The 24075-nt window shown below is 51.1% G+C and overlaps 1 protein-coding gene across 4 annotated transcripts in view; it reads left to right on the top strand.

Moving 5' to 3' along the window:
- Positions 1 to 24075, top strand: part of efcab11 (EF-hand calcium binding domain 11) — a 114201-nt gene that overhangs the window by 21115 nt on the left and 69011 nt on the right. For all 4 annotated transcript variants that reach the window (XM_067992062.1, XM_067992061.1, XM_067992063.1 and 1 more), the window contains exons 4-5: positions 17390 to 17491; positions 18152 to 18242. In XM_067992062.1, coding sequence (XP_067848163.1) covers positions 17390 to 17491; positions 18152 to 18242 — 193 coding nt within the window. The remainder of the gene's footprint in view (positions 1 to 17389; positions 17492 to 18151; positions 18243 to 24075) is intronic.

Genomic DNA, 24075 nt, shown 5'->3' with positions numbered 1-24075 from the left:
CACATTTTCCAATATTATATTGCATCTGCCAAATCTCCGCCCACTCCCCCAGCCTGTCTATATCCCCTTGCAGGTTTTTTATGTCCTCCTCACTCTCTACTTTCCCTCCCATCTTTGTATCATCTGCAAATTTTGATATGTTGCACTCGGTCCCCTCCTCCAAATCGTTAATATAGATTTAAAGAGTTGGGGACCCAGCACCGACCCCTGTGGAACACCACTGGTTACTGGTTGCCAGTCCGAGAATGAACCATTTATCCCAACTCTCTGCCTTCTGTTCGATAACCAATCCTCCACCCATGCCAGAATATTACCCCCAATCCCGTGATTTTTTATCTTAAGTAATAATCTTTTATGTGGCACCTTGTCGAATGCCTTCTGGAAGTCTAAATACACTACGTCCACTGGTTCCCCTTTATCCACCCTGTACGTTATATCCTCAAAGAACTCAAGCAAATTTGTCAGACATGACTTCCCCTTCATAAAGCCATGCTGACTTTGTCCTATTAAATTATGCTTATCCAAATGTTCCGTTACTGTCTCCTTAATGATAGACTCCAAAATTTTACCCACCACAGATGTTAGGCTAACTGGCCTATAATTTCCAGCCTTCTGCCCACTACCCTTTTTAAATAACAGTGTTACATTAGCAGTTTTCCAATCTGCCGGGACCTCTCCTGAGTCCAGGGAATTTTGGAAAACTATCACCAAAGCATCCACAATCCCTACTGCCACTTCCCTCAAGACCCTAGGATGTAAGCCATCAGGTCCAGGGGATTTATCCGCTTTGAGTCCCATTATTTTACTGAGTAACATCTCCTGAGTGATTTTAATCGTATTTAGCTCCTCCCCCCTCGAGCCCCCTGTTTGTCCAGTGTTGGGATATTCTTAGTGTCCTCTACCGTAAAGACTGAAACAAAATATTTGTTCAGCATTTTTGCCATCTCCATGTTTCCCACCATTAATTTCCCGGTCTCATCCTCTAAGGGACCTATGTTTGCCTTAGCCACCCTTTTTCTTCTTATATAACTATAGAAACTCTTGCTATCTGTTTTTATATTTTTTGCTAATTTCTTTTCATAATCTAACTTCCCTTTATTAATCAATCCTTTAGTTACTTTTTGCTGTCTTTTGAAGACTTCCCAATCTTCTATCCTCCCACTAAGTTTGGCTACCTTATATGTCCTTGTTTTTAGTTGGATACTATCCTTGATTTCTTTACTTAGCCACGGATGGCTGTCATTTCTTTTACACCCTTTTTTCCTCAGTGGAATATATTTATTTTGAAAGTTGTAAAATAACTCCCTAAATGAACACCACTGCTCATGTACCGTCTTACCCTTTAATCTATTTTCCCAGTGCACTTTAATCAATTCCGCTCTCATACCATCATAGTCTCCTTTATTCAAGCTCAGTACGCTTGTTTGAGAATCAACCTTCTCACCCTCTAATTGGATATGGAATTCAACCATGTTGTGGTCGCTCGTTCCAAGGGGATCCTTAACTCGGACATTATTAATTAATCCTGACTCATTACACAGGACCAGGTCCAAGGTTGCCTGCCCACTTGTAGGATCAGTTACATACTGCTCAAGAAATCCATCCCTGATGCACTCAATGAACTCTTCCTCAAGGCTGCTCTGCCCAATTTGATTTGTCCAGTTAATATGATAGTTAAAATCCCCCATAATTATAGCTGTTCCCTTATTACATGCCCCGACTATTTCCTGATTAATACTTCTTCCAGCAGAGTCGCAACTATTAGGAGGCCTATATACTACGCCCACTAGTGTTTTTTTCCCCTTATTATTCCTTATCTCTACCCAAACTGTTTCATTATCTTGATGCTTTGTCCCAATATCATTTATCTGTATTACAGTGATTCCTTCCCTTATTAACATAGCCACCCCACCTCCCCTTCCTTCCTGCCTGTCCTTCCTGATTGTTAAATACCCTGGCATATTTAATTCCCAGTCGTTGTCACCCTGCAGCCATGTTTCTGTAATGGCCACAAGATCATACCCATACGTAGTTATTTGTGCCGTTAACTCGTCCATTTTGTTACGAATGATACGTGCATTCAGATAAAGAACTTTCAAATCTGTTTTGTGACGCTTAGTTCCTGCTTTTTCCTTTTTTAACACTTTACCTATTACTCCATACCTTCTGTCCCTTCCTGTTATGCTTTCCTCTGTCTCCCTGCTCAGGTTCCCAACCCCCTGCCACTTTAGTTTAAACCCTCCCCAACAGCACTAGCAAACACTCCTCCTAGGACAGCGGTCCCGGCCCTGCCCAGGTGCAGACCGTCCGGTTTGTACTGGTCCCACCTCCCCCAGAACCGTTTCCAGTGTCCCAGGAATTTGAATCCCTCCCCCTTGCACCATTCCTCTCGCCACGTATTCATTTGAAATATCCTCCTATTTCTACTCTGACTAGCACGTGGCACTGGCAGCAATCCTGAGATTACTACCTTTGAGGTCCTATTTTTTAATTTACCTCCTAACTCCCTATATTCTGCTTTTAGGACCTCATCCCCTTTTTTACCTATATCGTTGGTGCCTATGTGCACCACGACAGCTGGCTGTTCGCCCTCCCCCTCCAAAATGTTCTGTAGCCGCTCCGAGACGTCCTTGATCCTTGCACCAGGGAGGCAACACACCATCCTGGAGTCTCGGTTGCGGCCGCAGAAACGCCTGTCTATTCCCCTTACAATTGAGTCCCCTATCACTATAGCTCTTCCACTCTTTTTCCTCCCAGCCTGTGCAGCAGAGCCACCCGTGGTGCCAGGAAGTTGGCTGCTGCTGCCTTCCCCTGATAAGTCATCCCCCCCAACAGCATCCAAAGTGGCATATCTGTTTGAGAGGGGGATGGCCACAGGGGACCCCTGCACTACCTGCCTGCACCTCTTACTCTTCCTGGTGGACACCCATTCACTTCCTGCCTATACTCCCTTTACCCGCGGTGTGACCAACTCGCTAAACGTGCTATCCACGAGTTTCTCTGCATCGCGGATGCTCCACAGTGAGTCCACCCGCAGCTCCAGCTCCGAGATACAATCGGTCAGTAGCTGCAGGTCGACACACTTCCTGCACACATGGTCGGCAGGGACACTGGTAGTGTCCATGACTTCCCACATCTTGCAGGAGGAGCATATCACGGGTGCGAGGTCTGCTGCCATGACTTGCCTTAGCTTAGTTACCCCTTTTAAATTACGTTGAAATTAGAAAATGTTAACTATACTAGGGACCAAGGTTCACTTAAAAAAACACACTACCTGCTATAAAACCTGCAGATCTTCCCTTTCTTATTACTTTACTTACAGTAAAACGGTAGAAATACTCACCTGAACCTACTCACCAATCAGCTGCCTCCCATGTGCCGCGTCACTTTCTGACTGGTGACGTCACCCCGAACTGCCGCTGGTCTCAGAGTCTCGCTCTCAGAGTAAGCTCTGGTCTCGCTCTCTCCCGCCGCTCACCGACTGAACTCTCGCTTTCTCCGCGCTGTTTATATCCCCGCTCTGGTCTCGCTCTCTCCCGCCGCTCACCGACTGAACCCTCGCTCTCTCCGCGCTGTTTTTATCCCCGCTCTGGTCTCGCTCTCTCCCGCCGCTCACCGACTGAACCCTCGCTCTCTCCGTGCTGTTTATATCCCCGCTCTGGTCTCGCTCTCTCCCGCCGCTCACCGACTGAACTCCCGCTCTCTCCGCGCTGTTTATATCCCCGCTCTGGTCTCGCTCTCTCCCGCCGCTCACCGACTGAACTCCCGCTCTCTCCGCGCTGTTTGTATCCCCGCTCTGGTCTCGCTCTCTCCCGCCGCTCACCGACTGAACTCTCGCTCTCTCCGCGCTGTTTATATCCCCACTCTGGTCTCGCTCTCTCCCCCCACTCACCGACTGAACTCTCGCTCTCTCCGCGCTGTTTATATCCCCGCTCTGGTCTCGCTCTCTCCCGCCGCTCACCGACTGAACTCCCGCTCTCTCCGCGCTGTTTTTATCCCCGCTCTGGTCTCGCTCTCTCCCGCCGCTCACCGACTGAACCCTCGCTCTCTCCGTGCTGTTTATATCCCCGCTCTGGTCTCGCTCTCTCCCGCCGCTCACCGACTGAACTCTCGCTCTCTCCGCGCTGTTTATATCCCCGCTCTGGTCTCGCTCTCTCCCGCCGCTCACCGACTGAACTCCCGCTCTCTCCGCGCTGTTTGTATCCCCGCTCTGGTCTCGCTCTCTCCCGCCGCTCACCGACTGAACTCTCGCTCTCTCCGCGCTGTTTATATCCCCGCTCTGGTCTCCCTCTCTCCCGCCACTCACCGACTGAACTCTCGCTCTCTCCGCGCTGTTTATATCCCCGCTCTGGTCTCGCTCTCTCCCGCCGCTCACCGACTGAACCCTCGCTCTCTCCGCGCTGTTTATATCCCCGCTCTGGTCTCACTCTCTCCCGCCGCTCACCGACTGAACTCTCACTCTCTCCGCGCTGTTTATATCCCCGCTCTGGTCTCGCTCTCTCCCGCCGCTCACCGACTGAACCCTCGCTCTCTCCGCGCTGTTTATATCCCCGCTCTGGTCTCACTCTCTCCCGCCGCTCACCGACTGAACTCTCACTCTCTCCGTGCTGTTTATATCCCCGCTCTGGTCTCGCTCTCTCCCCCCACTCACCGACTGAACTCCCGCTCTCTCCGCGCTGTTTATATCCCCGCTCTGGTCTCACTCTCTCCCGCCGCTCACCGACTGAACTCTCGCTTTCTCCGCGCTGTTTATATCCCCGATCTGGTCTCGCTCTCTCCCGCCGCTCACCGACTGAACTCCCGCTCTCTCCGCGCTGTTTATATCCCCGCTCTGGTCTCGCTCTCTCCCCCCACTCACCGACTGAACTCTCGCTCTCTCCGCGCTGTTTATATCCCCGCTCTGGTCTCGCTCTCTCCCCCCACTCACCGACTGAACCCTCGCTCTCTCCGTGCTGTTTTTATCCCCGCTCTGGTCTCGCTCTCTCCCCCCACTCACCGACTGAACTCCCGCTCTCTCCGCGCTGTTTATATCCCCGCTCTGGTCTCACTCTCTCCCGCTCACCGACTGAACTCTCGCTCTCTCCGCGCTGTTTATATCCCCGCTCTGGTCTCACTCTCTCCCGCCGCTCACCGACTGAACCCTCGCTCTCTCCGCGCTGTTTATATCCCCGCTCTGGTCTCGCTCTCTCCTGCCGCTCACCGACTGAACCCTCGCTCTCTCCGCGCTGTTTTTATCCCCGCTCTGGTCTCGCTCTCTCCCCCCACTCACCGACTGAACTCCCGCTCTCTCCGCGCTGTTTATATCCCCGCTCTGGTCTCGCTCTCTCCCGCCGCTCACCGACTGAACTCCCGCTCTCTCCGCGCTGTTTATATCCCCGCTCTGGTCTCGCTCTCTCCCGCCGCTCACCGACTGAACCCTCGCTCTCTCCGCGCTGTTTATATCCCCGCTCTGGTCTCGCTCTCTCCCGCCGCTCACCGACTGAACTCTCGCTCTCTCCGCGCTGTTTATATCACCGCTCTGGTCTCGCTCTCTCCCGCCGCTCACCGACTGAACCCTCGCGCTCTCCGCGCTGTTTTTATCCCCGCTCTGGTCTCGCTCTTTGCCGCCGCTCACCGACTCATGGTCAAGATGAGCTCAGAGAGGGCATGAGGGAAGATAGGAGAGAAACTAGAGAAAGAAGCGAGTTCAGGGCTAGGGCAGAGGGGGATCTGTAGGGGAGGATTGGCTTGGTGAGCTAGGGAAAGAGAGGGAAGCGGCCGAAAAAGCTGAACGGATGGTCTCAATCTTAGTGACAAAGAAGTCCATGAGCTCCTCGCACTTGTTAGAGGTGAAGGAGGAGGAGGTAGGGGAGAGGGGTTTAAGACAGTTTGTGGTGGAGAAGAGAAGCCAGGAGTTATCTTTGCATTCCAGGATGATCCTGGAATAGTGAGCAGTTTCGGCAGAGGAGAGCAGGACCCTATAAAACCAATTTTCAAAGATTTTTTTTTATATAAAAGTTTTCTTCAAATCTCCCATATTCCGGAGGCAAATCTTAAATTGAAATGAACATACTCTTAACCATATTCACGCTCTTGTCAACCTTAAAAGTTTTGATTCCCTTAATAGGTTATGAACTCAAAGTGCCAAATATTACATGCTAATTGCAGGTTGCAAACTAGAGACAGTGCACATAGTTTAAATAACTTGCTGTCTGTCGTGGCCATCCACAGGAAACCAGTATTCATAAACTGATCATTTGATCAGACACTCGGTCTATAAACTCAGGTCGGTTAGCATCCATAACCCAAAAACAGAAGGACTAAATACCTCAAAAGCAGCATACACACAGAGAAAACAACTAACAAAGGTAAGATAGCACGTGCTTCTGGAAAACACAATGGTTAAAATGCATAAATTATTCTCAATATCAAAGACCGGTCTAGAGAGCGTTAAACTGCTTTTAATCCGAAAAGAAAAGAGACGGAGACAGTCCCAGAAAACCTGAAAGAACTTGTTTGCCCCATTAAGAAATGCAAATCAATTTTTAATAAAAAAAACAGTAGTTTCTGATAAGCAGATTATCAGTTGATAACATCACTGCAGCCAGTCGCAAAGTTTCACACATTCACACACACTTTTCACACAGAAAACAAACCAGCAGCCTCTCCTTTTTAAAATAAAAACAGAAAATGCTGGGAACACTCAGCAGGTCGTGGGTTTGCTTTTTCCTTTCATTTCTATTCCTTTCTCACAACAACTCCAACCTCCGATGCTTGCTGTGGGTTTTTAATTTATTTCTCTTTTTATGGAACTTTTTTTTTTAACCTTTGTCTGCTGTGAAAGGCCTGTCATCAACTCCGCTGCTGATATTAACTCCACTGATATTAACTCCGCTGATATTAACTCCGCTGATATTAACTCCGCTGAGATTAACTCCACTGAGATTAACTCCACTGATATTAACTCCGCTGATATTAACTCCGCTGATATTAACTCCGCTGAGATTAACTCCACTGATATTAACTCCACTGATATTAACTCCACTGGTATTAACTCCGCTGATATTAACTCCGCTGGTATTAACTCCGCTGATATTAACTCCACTGATATTAACTCCACTGGTATTAACTCCGCTGATATTAACTCCGCTGATATTAACTCCGCTGGTATTAACTCCACTGATATTAACTCCACTGATATTAACTCCACTGATATTAACTCCGCTGATATTAACTCCGCTGATATTAACTCCGCTGGTATTAACTCCACTGATATTAACTCCACTGATATTAACTCCGCTGATATTAACTCCGCTGATATTAACTCCGCTGATATTAACTCCGCTGATAACTCCTCCTCCTGCACAATCTGCTTTTTAAAATCCTTAGAGGCAGTAGCAGCCATTGACTGCATCGGTCCCGCGTCATTCCGACAGGATTTTACCCGGTTCCAGACTATCTCGTTCCCTATTGAGAATTTTCCTATATGTGCCTGTCCCTTGGCCACATCGTCTGCGGTTCTCTCCGCCCAGAAACGTGCAGCACAGCACAACAGCTTCTCGACAGAGAACTCTTCTTATCTCTCTATCGGACCATGTATATGGGCTCTCACCATTTTAAACAGCTCGTTTCCCATCCCTTCCTCTTTTTCCCACAATAATTCCACCACCCGCTTTTCATACTAAACTGGGGAACAGGGGCTCGGGGAGGGAGACTGGGAAATGGGGCCGCAGGAAGGGAGAGGGAGACTGGGGAACGGGGAGGGAGAGGGAGACTGGGGAACGGGGAGGGAGAGGGAGACTGGGGAACGGGGCCGCAGGGAGGGAGAGGGAGACTGGGGTGCGGGGAGGGAGACTGGGGTGCGGGGAGGGAGACTGGGGAACGGGGGCGCGGGGAGGGAGAGGGAGACTGGGGAACGGGGCCGCAGGAAGGGAGAGGGAGACTGGGGTGCGGGGAGGGAGCCTGGGGAACGGGGAGGGAGAGGGAGCCTGGGGAACGGGGAGGGAGAGGGAGACTGGGGAACGGGGTCGCAGGGAGGGAGAGGGAGACTGGGGTGCGGGGAGGGAGCCTGGGGAACGGGGAGGGAGAGGGAGCCTGGGGAACGGGGAGGGAGAGGGAGACTGGGGAATGGGGAGGGAGAGGGAGACTGGGGAACGGGGTCGCAGGGAGGGAGAGGGAGACTGGGGGAGGGAGAGGGAGACTGGGGGCGCGGGGAGTGAGAGGGAGACTGGGGAACGGGGGCGCGGGGAGGGAGACTGGGGAGCGGGGAGGGGAGGGAGACTGGGGAGCGGGGAGGGGAGGGAGACTGGGGAACGGGGGTGCGGGGAGGGAGACTGGGGAGGGGGAGGGAGACTGGGGAACAGGGGCGCGGGGAGGGGGAGGGAGACTGGGGTGCGGGGAGGGAGCCTGGGGAACGGGGAGGGAGAGGGAGCCTGGGGAACGGGGAGGGAGAGGGAGACTGGGGAATGGGGAGGGAGAGGGAGACTGGGGAACGGGGTCGCAGGGAGGGAGAGGGAGACTGGGGGAGGGAGAGGGAGACTGGGGGCGCGGGGAGTGAGAGGGAGACTGGGGAACGGGGGCGCGGGGAGGGAGACTGGGGAGCGGGGAGGGGAGGGAGACTGGGGAGCGGGGAGGGGAGGGAGACTGGGGAACGGGGGTGCGGGGAGGGCGACTGGGGAGGGGGAGGGAGACTGGGGAACAGGGGCGCGGGGAGGGGGAGGGAGACTGGGGGGCACGGGGAGGGGGAGGGAGACTGGGGAACGGGGAGGGGGAGGGAGACTGGGGAACAGGGGCGCGGGGAGGGGGAGGGAGACTGGGGAATAGGGGCGCGGGGAGGGGGAGGGGGAATGGGGGCGCGGGGAGGGAGACTGGGGATCGGGGGCGTGGGGAGGGGGAGGGAGACTGGGGAACGGGGGCGTGGGGAGGGGGACGTAGACTGGGGAACGGGGTGTGGGGAGGGAGAGGGAGACTGGGGATCGGGGGCGTTGGGAGGGGGACGGAGACTGGGGAACGGGGCGTGGGGAGGGAGAGGGAGACTGGGGAACGGGGGCGTGGGGAGGGAGACTGGGAATCGGGGGCGTGGGGAGAGGGACGGACACTGGGGAACGGGGCGTGGGGAGGGAGAGGGAGACTGGGGAACGGGGGAGGGAGACTGGGGAACGGGGGCGTGGGGAGGGGGAGGGAGACTGGGGAACGGGGGCGCGGTGAGGGGGAATGGGGAACGGGGGAGGGAGACTGGGGAACGGGGGTGTGGGGAATGGGGGCGTGGGGAGGGAGCGGGAGACTGGGGAACGGGGGAGGGAGACTGGGGAACGGGGGTGTGGGGAACGGGGGCGTGGGGAACGGGGGAGGGAGACTGGGGAACGGGGGAGGGAGACTGGGGAACGGGGGAGGGAGACTGGGGAACGGGGGCGTGGGGAGGGAGAGGGAGACTGGGGAACGGGGGAGGGAGACTGGGGAACGGGGGTGTGGGGAACGGGGGCGTGGGGAGGGAGAGGGAGACTGGGGAACGGGGGAGGGAGACTGGGGAACGGGGGTGTGGGGAACGGGGGCGTGGGGAACGGGGGAGGGAGACTGGGGAACGGGGGCGCGGGGAGGGGGAGGGAGACTGGGGAACGGAGGCGCAGGGAGGGAGAGGGAGACGGGAGCGGGGAGGGAGAGGGAGACTGGGGAACGGGGGCGCGGGGAGGGGGAGGGAGACTGGGGAACGGAGGCGCAGGGAGGGAGAGGGAGACGGGAACGGGGCGCGGGGAGGGAGAGGGAGACTGGGGAACGGGGCGCGGGGAGGGAGACTGGGGGGAGGGAGAGGGAGACTAGGGAAAGTGGGGGAGGGGGAGGGAGACTTGGGGGCGCAGGGAGGGAGACTGGGGAACGGGGGTGCGGGGAGGAAGACTGGGGAATGGGGGAGAGGGGGGGTACATAGAAACTAGGAGCAGGAGTAGGCCATTCGGCTCTTCGAGCCTGCTCCGCCACTCAATATGATCATGGCTGATCCTCTATCTCAATATAATATTCCTGCTCTCTCCCCATACCCCTTGATGCCTTTTGTGTCTAGAAATCTATCTAGCTCCTTCTTAAATATATTCAGTGACTTGGCCTCCACAGCCTTCTGTAGTAGAGAAATCCACAGGTTCACCAACCTCTGAGTGAAGAAATTTCTCCTCATCTCAGTCCTAAATGTCCTACCCCGTATCCTGAGACTGTGGCCCCTCGTTCTAGACCCCCAGCCAGGGGAAACATCCTCCCTGCACCCAGTCTGTCCAGCCCTGTCAGAATTTTATATGTTTCAATGAGATCACCTCTCATTCTTCTAAACTCGAGTGAATACAGGCCGAGTCGACCCAATCTCTCCTCATACGACAGTCCTGCCATCCCAGGAATCAGTCTGGTGAACCTTCACTGCACTCCCTCTATGGCAAGTATATCCTTTCTTAGGTAAGGAGACCAAAACTGCACACAATACTCCAGGTGTGGTCTCACCAAGGCCCTGTATAACTGCAGTAAGACATCCTTGCTCCTGTACTCAAATCCTCTTGCAATGAAGGCCAATGTACCATTTGCCTTCCTAACTGCTTGCTGCACCTGCATGTTTGCTTTCAGTGACTGGTGTACAAGGACACCCAGGTCCCTTTGTACATCAACATTTCCCAATCTATCACTATTTAAATAATACACTGCCTTTCTGTTTTTCCTTCCGAAATGGATAACTTCACATTTATCCACATTATACTGCATCTGCCATGTATTTGCCCACTCACTCAACTTGTCTAAATCGCCTTGAAGCCTCTTTGCATCCTCCTCACAACTCACAATCCCACCTAGTTTTGTGTCGTCAGCAAACATGGAAATATTACATTTGGTTCCCTCATCCAAATCATTGATATATATTGTGGCTGGAGTCATACCTAGTACAAAGGAAGATGGTAGTGATTGTTGGAGGCCAATCATCTCAGCCCCAGGACATTGCTGCAGGAGTTCCTCAGGGCAGTCTCCTAGGCCCAACCATCTTCAGCTGCTTCATCAATGACCTTCCCTCCATCATAAGGTCAGAAATGGGGATGTTCGCTGATGATTGCACAGTGTTCAGCTCCATTCGCAACCCCTCAAATAATGAAGCAGTCCGAGCCCGCATGCAGCAAGACCTGGACAACATCCAGGCTTGGGCTCATAAGTGGCAAGTAACATTCGCGCCAGACAAGTGCCATGCAATGATCATCTCCAACAAGAGAGAGTCTAACCACCTCCCCTTGACATTCAACGGCAATACCATCGCCGAATCCCCCACCATCAACACCCTGGGGGTCACCGTTGACCAGAAACTTAACTGGAGCAGCCATATAAATACTGTGGCTACAAGAGCAGGTCAGAGGCTGGGTATTCTGCGACGAGTGACTCACCTCCTGACTCCCCAAAGCCTTTCCACCATTTACAAGGCACAAGTCAGGAGTGTGATGGAATACTCTCCACTTGCCTGGATGAGTGCAGCTCCATCAACACTCAAGGAACTCAACACCATCCAGGACAAAGCAGCCCGCTTGATTGGCACCCCTTCCACCACCCTAACCATTCACTCCCTTCACCACCGGCGCACTGTGGCTGCAGTGTGTACCATCCACAGGATGCACTGCAGCAAATCGCCAAGGCTTCTTCGACAGCACCTCCCAAACCCGTGACCTCTACCGCCCAGAAGGACAAGAGCAGCAGGTACATGGGAACACGACCACCTGCACGTTCCCCTCCAAATCACACACCATCCCGACTTGGAAAAAATCGCCGTTCCTTCATTGTCGTTGGGTCAAAATCCTGGAACTCCCGACCTAACAGCACTGTGGGAGTATCTTCACCAGACGGACTGCAGCGGTTCAAGAAGGCGGCTCAGCACCACCTTCTCAAGGGCAAATGTAAGGAATCTTACAACACCAGGTTATAGTCCAACAGTTTTATTTGAAAATCACAAGCTTGTGTTGTAAGATTCCTTACATTTGTCCACCCCAGTCCATCACCGGCATCTCCACATCATTCTCAAGGGCAATTAGGGATGGGCAATAAATGCCGGCCTCACCAGTGACGCCCACATCCCATGAACGAATAATTTAAAAAATAGCTGGGGCCCAAGCATTGATCCCTGCGGTCCCCCTCATGGAACAGGGGAGAGGGGGAACAATGGGGGGGCGGGCGAAAATGGGGGAGAGGGATCAATGAACAGAAAATGAACTGAAATCACATCCTGCTGGCAGGGCTCCAGAATTCAGCACGATCCCAGGTGAGGGCGAAAAAAAGAGGTGACGCTTCAGGAGATATAGCCAGTCCTGGGATATTTAACTCATTCAGTTCACTGTACATACACTGACCATTTTTCAAAATAAGGACACCTGCAAATAAAGGACAGCTGATGCAAGTCCCTTCGGTGTCCCTAATTTACAGGTTTGACTGTATACTTGAAAAGGCAAAATTTGCAGAGCTGCGGGGAAAGAGCAGGGCGAGCGGGATTATTTGGCTAGCTCTTTCAAAGAGCCAGCACATGCATGATGGGCCAATTCTCAACTGAGCCACCAATGTTTAATGCATGGAATGCTTAAATTTCAAAAACACTATCATTAAAAAAAAGACTTGTATTCCTAAAGCATCTTTCACGCCCTCAGGAGGTCCCAAAGCACTTTACAGCCATTGAAATGCTGAAGTTGAGTAGAATGGGCCGATACTCTCTGGAGTTTAAAAGAATGAGAAGTGATCTCATTGAAACATATAAGATTCTGAGGGGGCTTGACAGGGTAGATGCTGAAAGGTTGTTTCCCCAGGCTAAAGAGTCTAGAACTAAGGGGGCATAGTCGCAAGATACGGAGTGGGCCATTTTAGGCTGAGATGAGGAATTTCTTCATGCAGAGGATTGTGAATCTTTGGAATTCTCTACCTCAGAGGGCTGTGGATGCTGAGACATTGAATATATTCAGGGCTGAGATTGAATTAAAAAATTTTTGGACTCCAGGGATATGGGGATCGGGCGGGAAAGTGGAGTTGAGGTCGAACATCAGCCATGATCTGATTGAATGGCGGAGCAGGCTCGAGGGGCCGTATGGCCTACTCCTGCTCCTATTTCTTATGAAGAGTAGACACAGTTGTAATGTAGAAAACAGGACAGCCAATATGCACACAGCAAGGTCCCACGAACAGCAATGAGATAAATGAACTGTTTTAGTGGTATTGGTTGAGGGATAAACATTGGCCAGGGCACCGAGGAGAACTCCCCATCTCTTTGAATAGCACCATAGGATCTTATACGTCCACCTGAGAGGGCAGACGGGGCCTCGGTTTAACATCTCATCTGAATAACGGCACCTCCAACAGTGCAGCACTCCCTCAGTACTGCACTGAAGAGTCAGCCTGGATTATGGGCTCGAGTCTCTGGAGTGGGCCTTGAACCCACGACCTTCTGTCTTCAGAGGCGAGCGCGCTACTCACTGAGCCACGGCTGACACTTAAGGAAAATGGATGTTAATCGTCGGGGAGGGGCGGGGGTGCCGATCGCTATTGATGTAACATGCTGCCTGTTTGAATCCTTTCCATCAACAATGTTCAGTCGACTGTACTGTAACTAAGCACGTGCAGCACCGGCTTTCCGAGAACATTGTTTGCATTAATGCCAGTGCATTTTGTGGAGCAATGCTCAGAGTAACTGGTTCGGGTGCTCCCTTTGTCACTGAGCCACTGATTAAATGCTGTGCCTCATTGTCTGCAGTTGTACAGCAGGCATTAAAGCTGTTCGATACTCATCAGCGTCACTGTTGCAATGATGCAGCCAAAAAAAAAGATAGCCCCCAAAAAAATAATGCTGCAACCAGCAATTCAATTATAGGTCACCAGGAGCACCAGTGAGGTGTAAACAGATTAATCTACTTTGATGCGATTAATCTGTTTACAGGTTGGCTTTGTTTCTGAATTTGTAACTCTGTTTGACTAAACAAATTGTGGTGGCTAATTTGTATATTTTTTCGATTATTCATTCTGGGGATGTGGGCGTCGCTGGCAAGTCCGGCATTTATTGCCCATGCCTTGGTTGCCCCTTGAGAAGGGGGTGGTGAGCCGCCTTCTTGAACCGCTGCAGTCCGTGTGGTGACGGTTCTCCCACAGTGCTGTTATGTAGGGAGTTCCAGGATTTTGACCCATTGACAATGAAGGAACCGCCGATATATTTCCAAGTCAGGATGGTGTGTGACTTGGAGGGGAACGTGCAGGTGGTGTTGTTCCCATGGACCTTCTGCCCTTGTCCTTCTAGGTGGTAGAGGTCGCGGGTTTGGGAGGTGCTGTCGAAGAAGCCTTGACGAGTTGCTGAAGTGCATCTTGTGGATGGTGCACACTGCAGCCACAGTGCGCCGGTGGTGAAGGGAGTGAATGTTTAAGGTGGTGGATGGGGTGCCAATCAAGCGGGCTGCTTTATCTTGGATGGTGTCGAGCTTCTTGAGTGTTGTTGGAGCTGCACTCATCCAGGCAAGTGGAGAGTATTCCATCACACTCCTGACCTGTGTCTTGTAGATGGTGGAGAAGCTTTGGGGAGTCAGGAGGTGAGTCACTCGCCGCAGAATACCCAGCCTCTGACCTGCTCTCGTAGCCATGGTATTTATGGGGCTGATCCGGTTGAGTTTCTGGTCAGTGGCGACCCCCAGGATGTTGAAGAGGTTCATTGCTTGGCACTTTTGTGGCACGAATGTATAGTGCCCGTGTGCGGTGAAAGTAAAGGCAATTATTCGACACGAGAGGCGGGATTACACTGCTGGGGGGCGGGGGGGCCGCCGCTGGCTAAGCTCCTAAGCCTCAACGAGCCATAATTTGGGGAGCTGATGGAATCGTAGACCGACGAATATTTGATTCTTTATATGCGCCATTGGATCGAAGCCACCGGTATTAGTAAAGTAAATGCTGAGAGCTGGCCCCGTGCCTTTGCAGCCTGGTTCTCTGCATTACACAGCGAAGCCCAATACTCCGATGGCCACCGGATCCTGACATGGCGTAAAAGTGAGAGTCTGACTCGTGGAGGCCGTTCACCCGCAGTGGGGTCTCACCCACCATGGGGTCCCACAATATAATTTTGTGGCACATCAGTGAAAAAAAATGTTTAATACACCCTGTGTTTTACATGAATTATGTGCCACCGAAGATTAACATCTGACGCTCCCATTTTCAGCTGCACTGTTCATTATCAAGTGGGATAGAAATCACATATAGGTAACGCACTTCACAGCCAGTGAAGTATTTTTGAAGTGTAGACACTGTTGTAATGTCGGAAATGTGGCAGCCAATTTGCGCACAGCAGGATCCCACAAACAGCACTGAGATGAATGACCAGTTAATCTGTTTTTGGTAATGTTGGTTGAGGGATAAATATTGGCCAGAACATGGAGGAGAACTCCCCTGCTCTTCTTTGAATGATTCCGTGGGATCTTTTGCATCCACCTGAACAGGCAGACGGGGCCTCACCTCAATTCAATTTAACGTCTCAACTGAAAGACGGCACCTACCGACAGTGCAGCACTCCCTCAGTACTGAACTGGAGTGTCAGCCTAGATTATGTGCTGAAGTCTCTGGAGTGGGGTTTGAACCCACAACCTCCTGACATCAGGTGAGAGTGTGACCACTGAGCCAAGCTAGCTCTTAAGACCATTTGATGTAAGGTGCTTGCATTTATATAACACCTTATCACATCAGACAATCTGAGTGTTTTCATGCAATATATCACTTTGCAGTGATGTTATGTCACTAAGAACCCATGCGGTCTTTTAACATCCCATCAGAAACCTCGTCGTTTTACCAGCATGTTGTGCAATTTGCGCATTCCCCATTTCCTTCGCTCCACCATTGGCGGCCGAGCCTTCAGCTGTCTGGACCCTAAGCTCTGGAATTCCCTCCCTAAGTTTCTCCGCCTCTCTTTTGAAGCAGAGCAGGGGAGTTCTCCCTGGTATCCTGGACAATATTTATCCCTCAACCAACATCTCTAAAACAGATTATCTGGTCATTATCACATGGTTTGTGGGACCTTGCTGTGTGCAAATTGGCTGCTGTGTGCAAATTGGCTGCCGCGTGTCCTACGTTACAACAGTGACTACACTTCAAAAAGTCCTTCGTTGGCTGTAAAGCGCTTTGGGACATCTTGAGGTTGTGAAAGGTGCTATATAAATGCAAATCTTTCTTTCCTTCTTTTACCTCCCTCTCCTCCTTTAAGACGCTCCTTAAAACCGACCTCTTTGACCAAACTTTTGGTCACCTGTCCTAATATCTCTTTATGTGGCACCGTGTCATATTATCTCTTTATGTGGCACCGTGTCATATTGTGCGTGAAAACGCTCCTGTGAAGCACTTTGGGATGCTCTACTTCATTAAAGGAGCTATAGAAATGCAAGTTGTTACATACTGAAGATGCTCACTCAACAACAACAACTACTTGCATTTATATAGCGCCTTTAACGCAGTAAAACCTCCCAAGGCGCTTCACAGGAGCGATTATCAAACAAAATTTGACTCCGAGCCACATAAGGAGATATTAGGACAGGTGACCGAAAGCTTGGTCAAAGAGGTAGGTTTTAAGGAGAGTCTTAAAAGGAGAGAGAGGTAAGAGAGATTCAGGGAGGGAATTCTTGAGCCTAGGGCCTAGGCAGATGAAGACATGGCCGCCAGTGGTGGAGCGATTAAAATCGGGGATGCGCAAGAGGCCAGAATTTCAGGAGCACAGAGATCTCTTAGGGCTGGAGGAGGTCACAGAGATAGAGAGGGGCGAGGCCATGGAGGGATTTGAAAACAAGGGTGAGTATTTTAAAATCGAGCATTCCCAGACCGGGAGCCATTGTAGGTCAGCGAGCACAGGGGTGATGGATGAATGGGACTTGGTGCGAATTAGGATACGGGCAGCAGAGTTTGGGTGAGCTCAAGTTTATGGAGGGTGGAAGATGGGAGACCAGCCAGGAGAGCTTTGAAATAGTCCAGTCTGGGGGTAACAAAGGCATGGATGAGGGTTTCAGCACTGGCTGCTTTCTGGCACCTCTCCCAAGAGGTCCTTCGTGTACGAGCCCAGTCTGAGCAAGCTGACCGTCTATTTAACTGTAGTGGGCGTCACAGCCAAGCTGCTCGGGCCCAACACACGTGCACTTTTGAGCAGCAACCAGTGTATGATCAGGAAGTAGTGTTCCTTGCTGATCTTTTGCCCCCTTCTCTAGCACAGGTGACCTGAGGCCGATCGTGGTCACTACTATGGTTAAGATCAGCTAACTACGCCACCTAGAAATTGAACCTGGAATCTTCCTGATCTCAATAGAAATTAATATTTAAGAGCTCTGGAAAAAAAATTGATCCACAGTGGCGGGTGGAGGGAGGAATAGCTTGTGTACACAGATCATTGATTTATCATGTACTTTCCCTTTTATAGGCATGCCCCTGGATCAATTCATGAACTTAATGAGCAGGAAGATGGCAGCTCAAGACCGCTACGACGAGATGAGGCAGATCTTCTCGGCGTTTGACGTGCACTGTAGGTTTCGCGCCTTGTCGCACGGCGGCACTTTGCGCTAATGTCGGTACCACTTTTACTGTATGTAGCAGAAGCAATTTAACAGGCGCTGGGAGAAAAGCTGCTCAAGAGAGGCTGTGTCAGGCGCCTTATTCCCACTTGTCTCTCAGATCAAAACTGCAGCAGTCTTTGTGTCTGGCGGCAGCTGTTAAAATGGCAAGCGACCGACTTCATACTCCGTGTCTTTTATTTTCCATCCGTACACTAGTCGATCTCCTGTGCCTTAGCACTTGGACCGAGTGTAACCTTTACGTGAAAGGGGGTTATAGGGAGGCGGCTGATTACATAGAATTTACTGCACAGAAACAGGCCACTCGGCCCAACTGGTCTATGCCGGTGTGTATGCTCCAGACAAGCCTCCTCCCACCTTACTTCATCTAACCCAGTCTAGACCCTAAGCTCTTGAATTCCCTCTCTAAACCTCTCTACCTCTCTCTCTCTCCTCTTTGAAGACACTCCTTAAAACCTAACTCTTTGACCGGGTTTTTGGTCACCTGTCCTAATATCTCTTTATGTGGCTTGGTTTCAAATTTTTGTCTGATTACGCTCCTGTGAAGCCCCTTGGGACGTTTGCACGTTGTTGTTGTTGTTTGCTTAATTTTTTTTCAATCTCACTCCCAGGTCGTGGTTTTTTGACGGTGGAGGATTTTAAAAGGGCGTTTGCAGATGTCACGCCCCACCTGCCTGAGCAAACTGTCCTTGAAGCCTTCAGGTAAGTCGCTGCTAGTTAACTCGATGCAATAACACAGCAAAAAAAAAAGTCCTTGGCCGGGATGGACTAAGTCCTGTGTTTGTCTCGGTCTCTGGCTCTTTTCAAAAGTGTTGGCTCTACCTTAGGAACATGGGAATTGCCAGATGGAAAAAGACCGTAGTCCATCCAGTTCACGGTCGAGCATCCTGGTAGTCTCATGATAAAGGAGTTGTTGTCTAATCATAGCAACCGACCTCTATCAGTTAGTGTACAACAGACCCAGACATGAGGCGAGGAAGAACCCCCAGTGGTGGAGAGCTTTGGGAACCAAAGATCCAAAGTCATTTGTTTCTTCCAAGCATGTTACACTCACCACATGTCTTGTCTCAAATTACTCACATACTGCATCCCAAAATGTTATTTTTTGGAAGAAACCTATCTAATTTGCATTTCAGTGAGGCAATGCTGACTGCTTCCACTGTCTTCCTAGGGAGCCTGTTCCATAGATTGACCACTCGCCCACTGAGATATTGTTTCCACAGATTAGTTTCGAATTTACCCCCCTTCAAGCGCAGGCCGTGTCCTCTGGTTCCACCGTGCTGGACAAGGTGATAGATCTGAGCGAATGCAGTGGATCCCGTAGCTGTGATAACTGCAATGGGTCGGGCTGGGGGTAGTGACCCAGCAAAAGCTGCTGGAATTATGACCGCTTGCTCGCTTAATAATTCCGTCCCTCTCCGTGTCCAGATGGAGGGGCTGAGTCAGTGCTTTGGGGAACGAGTTAGGTGCAGCCAGGCATGGCGTAAACTGAGCGCGGGGGCATGTCCAGCGCAGGACAGGCCCAGTCTGGCTGCACACTAACAGAAAGGTATTCAGGAGCAGGGTACTGTAGGATGAAGCCCAGGTGTCTCACTTGTCACGTTCACTGCCTAACGTAGAACTGTGCCCGAACGACAAGGACAGTCTCCACCTTCAAAGGAAATAGTGCCCCCTGTGATCATGAGTTTACCTTTCGTGTCCAAAATGCAACTAAATGATAGCATGACCCAGAGGCCGTAACAATAAGTCCCCTCGTGGAATGCACTGGCTACTGGGGATCTTGTAAGTGCCACCAAGTGCAGTTCTCCTATCTTCCAGAAGGCGGTGTGATCACTCAAGGGGATGAGGCCAATTGCAATGCGACAATCTGGTTTATTTTACATGAAATACGTGAATGAACAATTTTCACAATGAGATTTACCTAGCGTAACATCAAAAAAAAAATTTGCCCTTTGGTTCTCTAGCTACAGGCCCAGTCCCGCTACACGCTAACGGAAAGGTATTCGAGAGCACGCACTGTAGGGTGAAGCCCAAGGGGGTCACTTGGCACGTTCATTGCCTGATGTAGAACTGTGCCCAAATGAGTAATGAAATTAAATTTGGTTTACACAAAGTTAACTCCCAGGAACACACAAGTTATTCAGGCCAATTGTGATGTGACAAACTGGTTTATTTCACCCCCTCAAACCTCACTGTGAAAATTGTTCATTCACGTATTTCATGTAAAATAAACCAGTTTGTCACATCACAATTGGCCTGAATAACTTGTGTGTTCCTGGGAGTTAACTTTGTGTAAACTAAATTTAATTTCATTGCATCGTTCTCCAGATTAACCCCAAAATCCCTTCTGGACCAAATGGCACTGATATCCTTGCTCGGGTCTTGCCAAGTCTATGAAAGGCATAAAGTTCCTTTTTTTTTAATGGAAAATAGACGAATGCCTGTTTCTCTCCATCTTCAATGGACCATTACCCAAATTCCATTGTCGGAAATCGCACATTTCAAAGCCAATGTGTTTTTGCAATTCCCTTAAGAGAGCCGTTAATTTCGGAGAACGATGGGTAATCTCCCTCTTTTTGTACAAGATCCAGCCCTGGAAGTGCCTCACTGTAATATTAAAATAAGTTTTATACTGATATTGTCACTCATTCATGGCCTGGCCAATCTGGAGCAGCCTCACTTATAAATAACATCTTTTCTAACTACATTTCCAATGGATGAAGACATTCATAGTAAAGCCAGGTAACCTTTGGAGGTTTCAAATAGGCATCTTCCCCATTTGCTGCACAAGTTTATATTGAATTTTAATCATGCTTACTCAGTCTAATTTAATCCACTTAATTTTGCGACTAATTTGTGGAGGTGGGAATTTACAAAAGCTATTTACAGTTCACATCTTGCCGGTGTTCACTCAGAGACCTAGGTGCACTAGTGACGGAGCAAGGCTGCTCGTGTTACAGATTTTAAACTTTCCTCAGCCAGCCGCAGTCCACTTGAGTGAGGTAGCCCACCTGAGAGGAGTGATCTTATCAAGGTGTTTAAAATGATCGAGGGATTCGACAGAGTAGATACAGAGAAGCTATTTCCGCTGGTGGGGGAATCCAGAACAAGGGGGCGCAATTTTAAAATTAGAGCTGGGCTATTTTCGGAGCGAAATCAGGAAGCACTTTTTTCACGCCAAGGGCAGTGGAAGTCTGCACCCAACCCCAAAAGCGCTTTAGAGGGGGTGCTGTAGCCCTTGTGTCCCTTTGCCTAGCTGTGCTGTCTGACCGAAACCTGAAACATTTTAAATTACGGTACAGAGATGGCCAGTTAGCCTATCAAGCTGCACCCCTGTAACATCCGTGTTGAGAATAAACACCAGTGCTACATCAGTGTCACAGACACTGCCAGATTTTCTCTCTTACCTTAAATTAAAAAGTAATTCGTAAATTTTAAATTTGCTTACACTTGGACCATTAGTTGCTAAATGGTTGCAATTAATCCTGTTTCAACTATGTAATTTATTTGTGTTTGCTGAAATATTAATTTGTTGGGTGAAGGAGGAGGGGGAGGGAAGTCAGTTAATGCTGCAAACTGACCTGGGAATTTGCTGGGAGGACCAGCCTGCTTGCTGTCACAGCCCTTAGGAACATAGGATCAGGAGGAGGCCATTCAGCCCCTCCAGCCTGTTCCGTCATTCAAATTAGACCATGGCTGATCTGCAGTCCCAATATTTTTAATTCGTTCTTGGGGTGTGGGCGACGCAGGCAAGGCGTTGCCCGTCCGAGTTGCCCTGAGAAGGAGGTGATGGGACCACTTTCTTGAGTAGCAGTTGCTTGTATAATGAGCAGATGTGGTGTTTACCTTGCAGGGGGGGCCCCCAAGCAAATGTCTGGTTCCCTACGATTTACTAGACAATGACAATAAAGACAACCTACTTAATCGGGTACCAAATGAGCACAACGTCAAAAGGCACGTTAGCAATAGGTGATATAAAAGTCTCTAACTGATAAAGTGGAGATTGATTTACCCCAGTCCTTGAGGGGGGGGAGGAGCCCCTGTCTATTTGGGGGGGAGGAGCCCCTGTCTATTTGGGGGAGGGGGGGCGCCCTGTCTATTTAGGGGAGGGGGGGCGCCCTGTCTATTTAGGGGAGGGGGGGCGCCCTGTCTATTTAGGGGAGGGGGGCGCCCTGTCTATTTAGGGGAGGGGGGGCGCCCTGTCTATTTAGGGGAGGGGGGGCGCCCTGTCTATTTAGGGGAGGGGGGGCGCCCTGTCTATTTAGGGGAGGGGGGGCGCCCTGTCTATTTAGGGGAGGGGGGGCGCCCTGTCTATTTAGGGGAGGGGGGGCGCCCTGTCTATTTAGGGGAGGGGGGGCGCCCTGTCTATTTAGGGGAGGGGGGCGCCCTGTCTATTTAGGGGAGGGGGGGTGCCCTGTCTATTTGAGGGTGTGGGAGGAACCCCTGTCTATTTGGGGGGGGAAGGAGCCCCTGTCTATTTGGGGGAGGGGGGGCGCCCTGTCTCTTTAGGGGAGGGGGGGCGCCCTGTCTATTTAGGGGAGGGCGGCGCCCTGTCTATTTAGGGGAGGGGGGGCGCCCTGTCTATTTAGGGGAGGGGGGTGCCCTGTCTATTTAGGGGAGGGGGGTGCCCTGTCTATTTAGGGGAGGGGGGGGCGCCCTGTCTATTTAGGGGAGGGGGGGGCACCCTGTCTATTTAGGGGAGGGGGGGCGCCCTGTCTATTTAGGGGAGGGGGGTGCCCTGTCTATTTAGGGGAGGGGGGGGTGCCCTGTCTATTTAGGGGAGGGGGGGCGCCCTGTCTATTTAGGGGAGGGGGGGCGCCCTGTCTATTTAGGGGAGGGGGGGCGCCCTGTCTATTTAGGGGAGGGGGGGCGCCCTGTCTATTTAGGGGAGGGGGGCGCCCTGTCTATTTAGGGGAGGGGGCGCCCTGTCTATTTAGGGGAGGGGGGGGCGCCCTGTCTATTTAGGGGAGGGGGGCGCCCTGTCTATTTAGGGGAGGGGGGCGCCCTGTCTATTTAGGGGAGGGGGGGCGCCCTCTCTATTTAGGGGAGGGGGGCGCCCTGTCTATTTAGGGGAGGGGGGGCGCCCTGTCTATTTAGGGGAGGGGGGGGCGCCCTGTCTATTTAGGGGAGGGGGGGTGCCCTGTCTATTTAGGGGAGGGGGGGGCGCCCTGTCTATTTAGGGGAGGGGGGCGCCCTGTCTATTTAGGGGAGGGGGGCGCCCTGTCCATTTAGGGGAGGGGGGCGCCCTGTCTATTTAGGGGAGGGGGATCCATGTCTCTTTGGGAGAGCGGGGCTTATCTATTTTAGACAGCAGCCCTGTCTATTTGAGGGGGAAAGGGTCCTGTGCATTTGCCCGGTCCTAGGACTCCCCCCCCCTCCTCTAACTGAGCAGCTTGCTGGACCATTTCAGAGGGAATTGAGAGTTCACCAGGCAGTGTGGACTGGATGGGTTGGGGAAGTTCCATGCTGGTCGCTGTGGAGCAAAAGCAAAGAACAGGAACTGAAAGTTTGCATAACTTGTGCGGATGTTCTGTCGTTTATGAAGGAAAAGCAAAAGGACAGACCAGCAGATTTTTTTTGTGTGTTTTAAAATCTAAAGAGCATGCTCACACTGGCCTGTCCACAGGAAAAAGACACCAATTTCTCATCAGGCTTGGGAAAAATCGCAACTCCCCTCTCCCCTTGTGTAACAAGAGTAAATTAGACGATGGTGGCTGTAATTCGAGGAGCAGTGGACAGCAGAGCAAGGGCTGAATAGGCAGTGAGTCTAAACCTGCAATTCTGTGATGCAATCTCCTCCTCACTGGGAAGTTTCAGCTTGAAGGTAAAGCTTTAAAGTGGGCAGATTATAGGGGCATGCAGGACCTTTCCTGCTGGCACTTTGTCTTCACTGATCATATCCTATTGTACACATGAGGGTTAGACAAAGGTTTGGTGTCTGTCCACTGTTTAATTTTTCCTCTGTGCTATGAATAACCTGTTTGCACACTTTTGTTTGTGTTTTTTTTTCCTTTGTCCCCCACCACCTTTCTCCACCAGGGGGAGAAGGCTATAATTTGCAACTTAATTATAAGAAGAATGGATTTGATTTTCTTCAAAGAAAATATTCTCCCAAACCAAAATGTTTCAAAGAATCAACGCTCAGCCGTGGTTCAGTGGGTAGCACTCTCGCCTCTGAGTGAGAAGGTTGTGGGTTCAAGTCCCACTCCAGAGACATAATCCAGGCTGACTCTCCCGGTGCAGTACTGAGGGAGCGCTGCACTGTCGGAGGTGCAGTCTTTCGGATGAGGCATTAGACCGAGACCCCATCTGCCCTCTCAGATGGAAGTAAAAGATCCTGTGGTACTATTTCGAAGAAGAACAGGGGGAGTTCTTCCCGGTGCCCTGGGCAATATTTATCCCTCAACCAACATCAGTAAAACAGATTATCTGGTCATTGACTTCATTGCTGTTTGTGGGATCTTGCTGTGCACAAATTGGCTGCTGCATTTCCTACATTAGAACTGTCATTACACTTCATTGGCTGTAAAGCGCT

The sequence above is a fragment of the Heptranchias perlo genome, chromosome 10 (genome assembly GCF_035084215.1).
Source record: "Heptranchias perlo isolate sHepPer1 chromosome 10, sHepPer1.hap1, whole genome shotgun sequence".
Classification (NCBI taxonomy): Eukaryota; Metazoa; Chordata; class Chondrichthyes; order Hexanchiformes; family Hexanchidae; genus Heptranchias; species Heptranchias perlo.
Note: the sequence above shows the minus strand (reverse complement) of the source record. Positions and strands in the feature narration are given on the sequence as shown.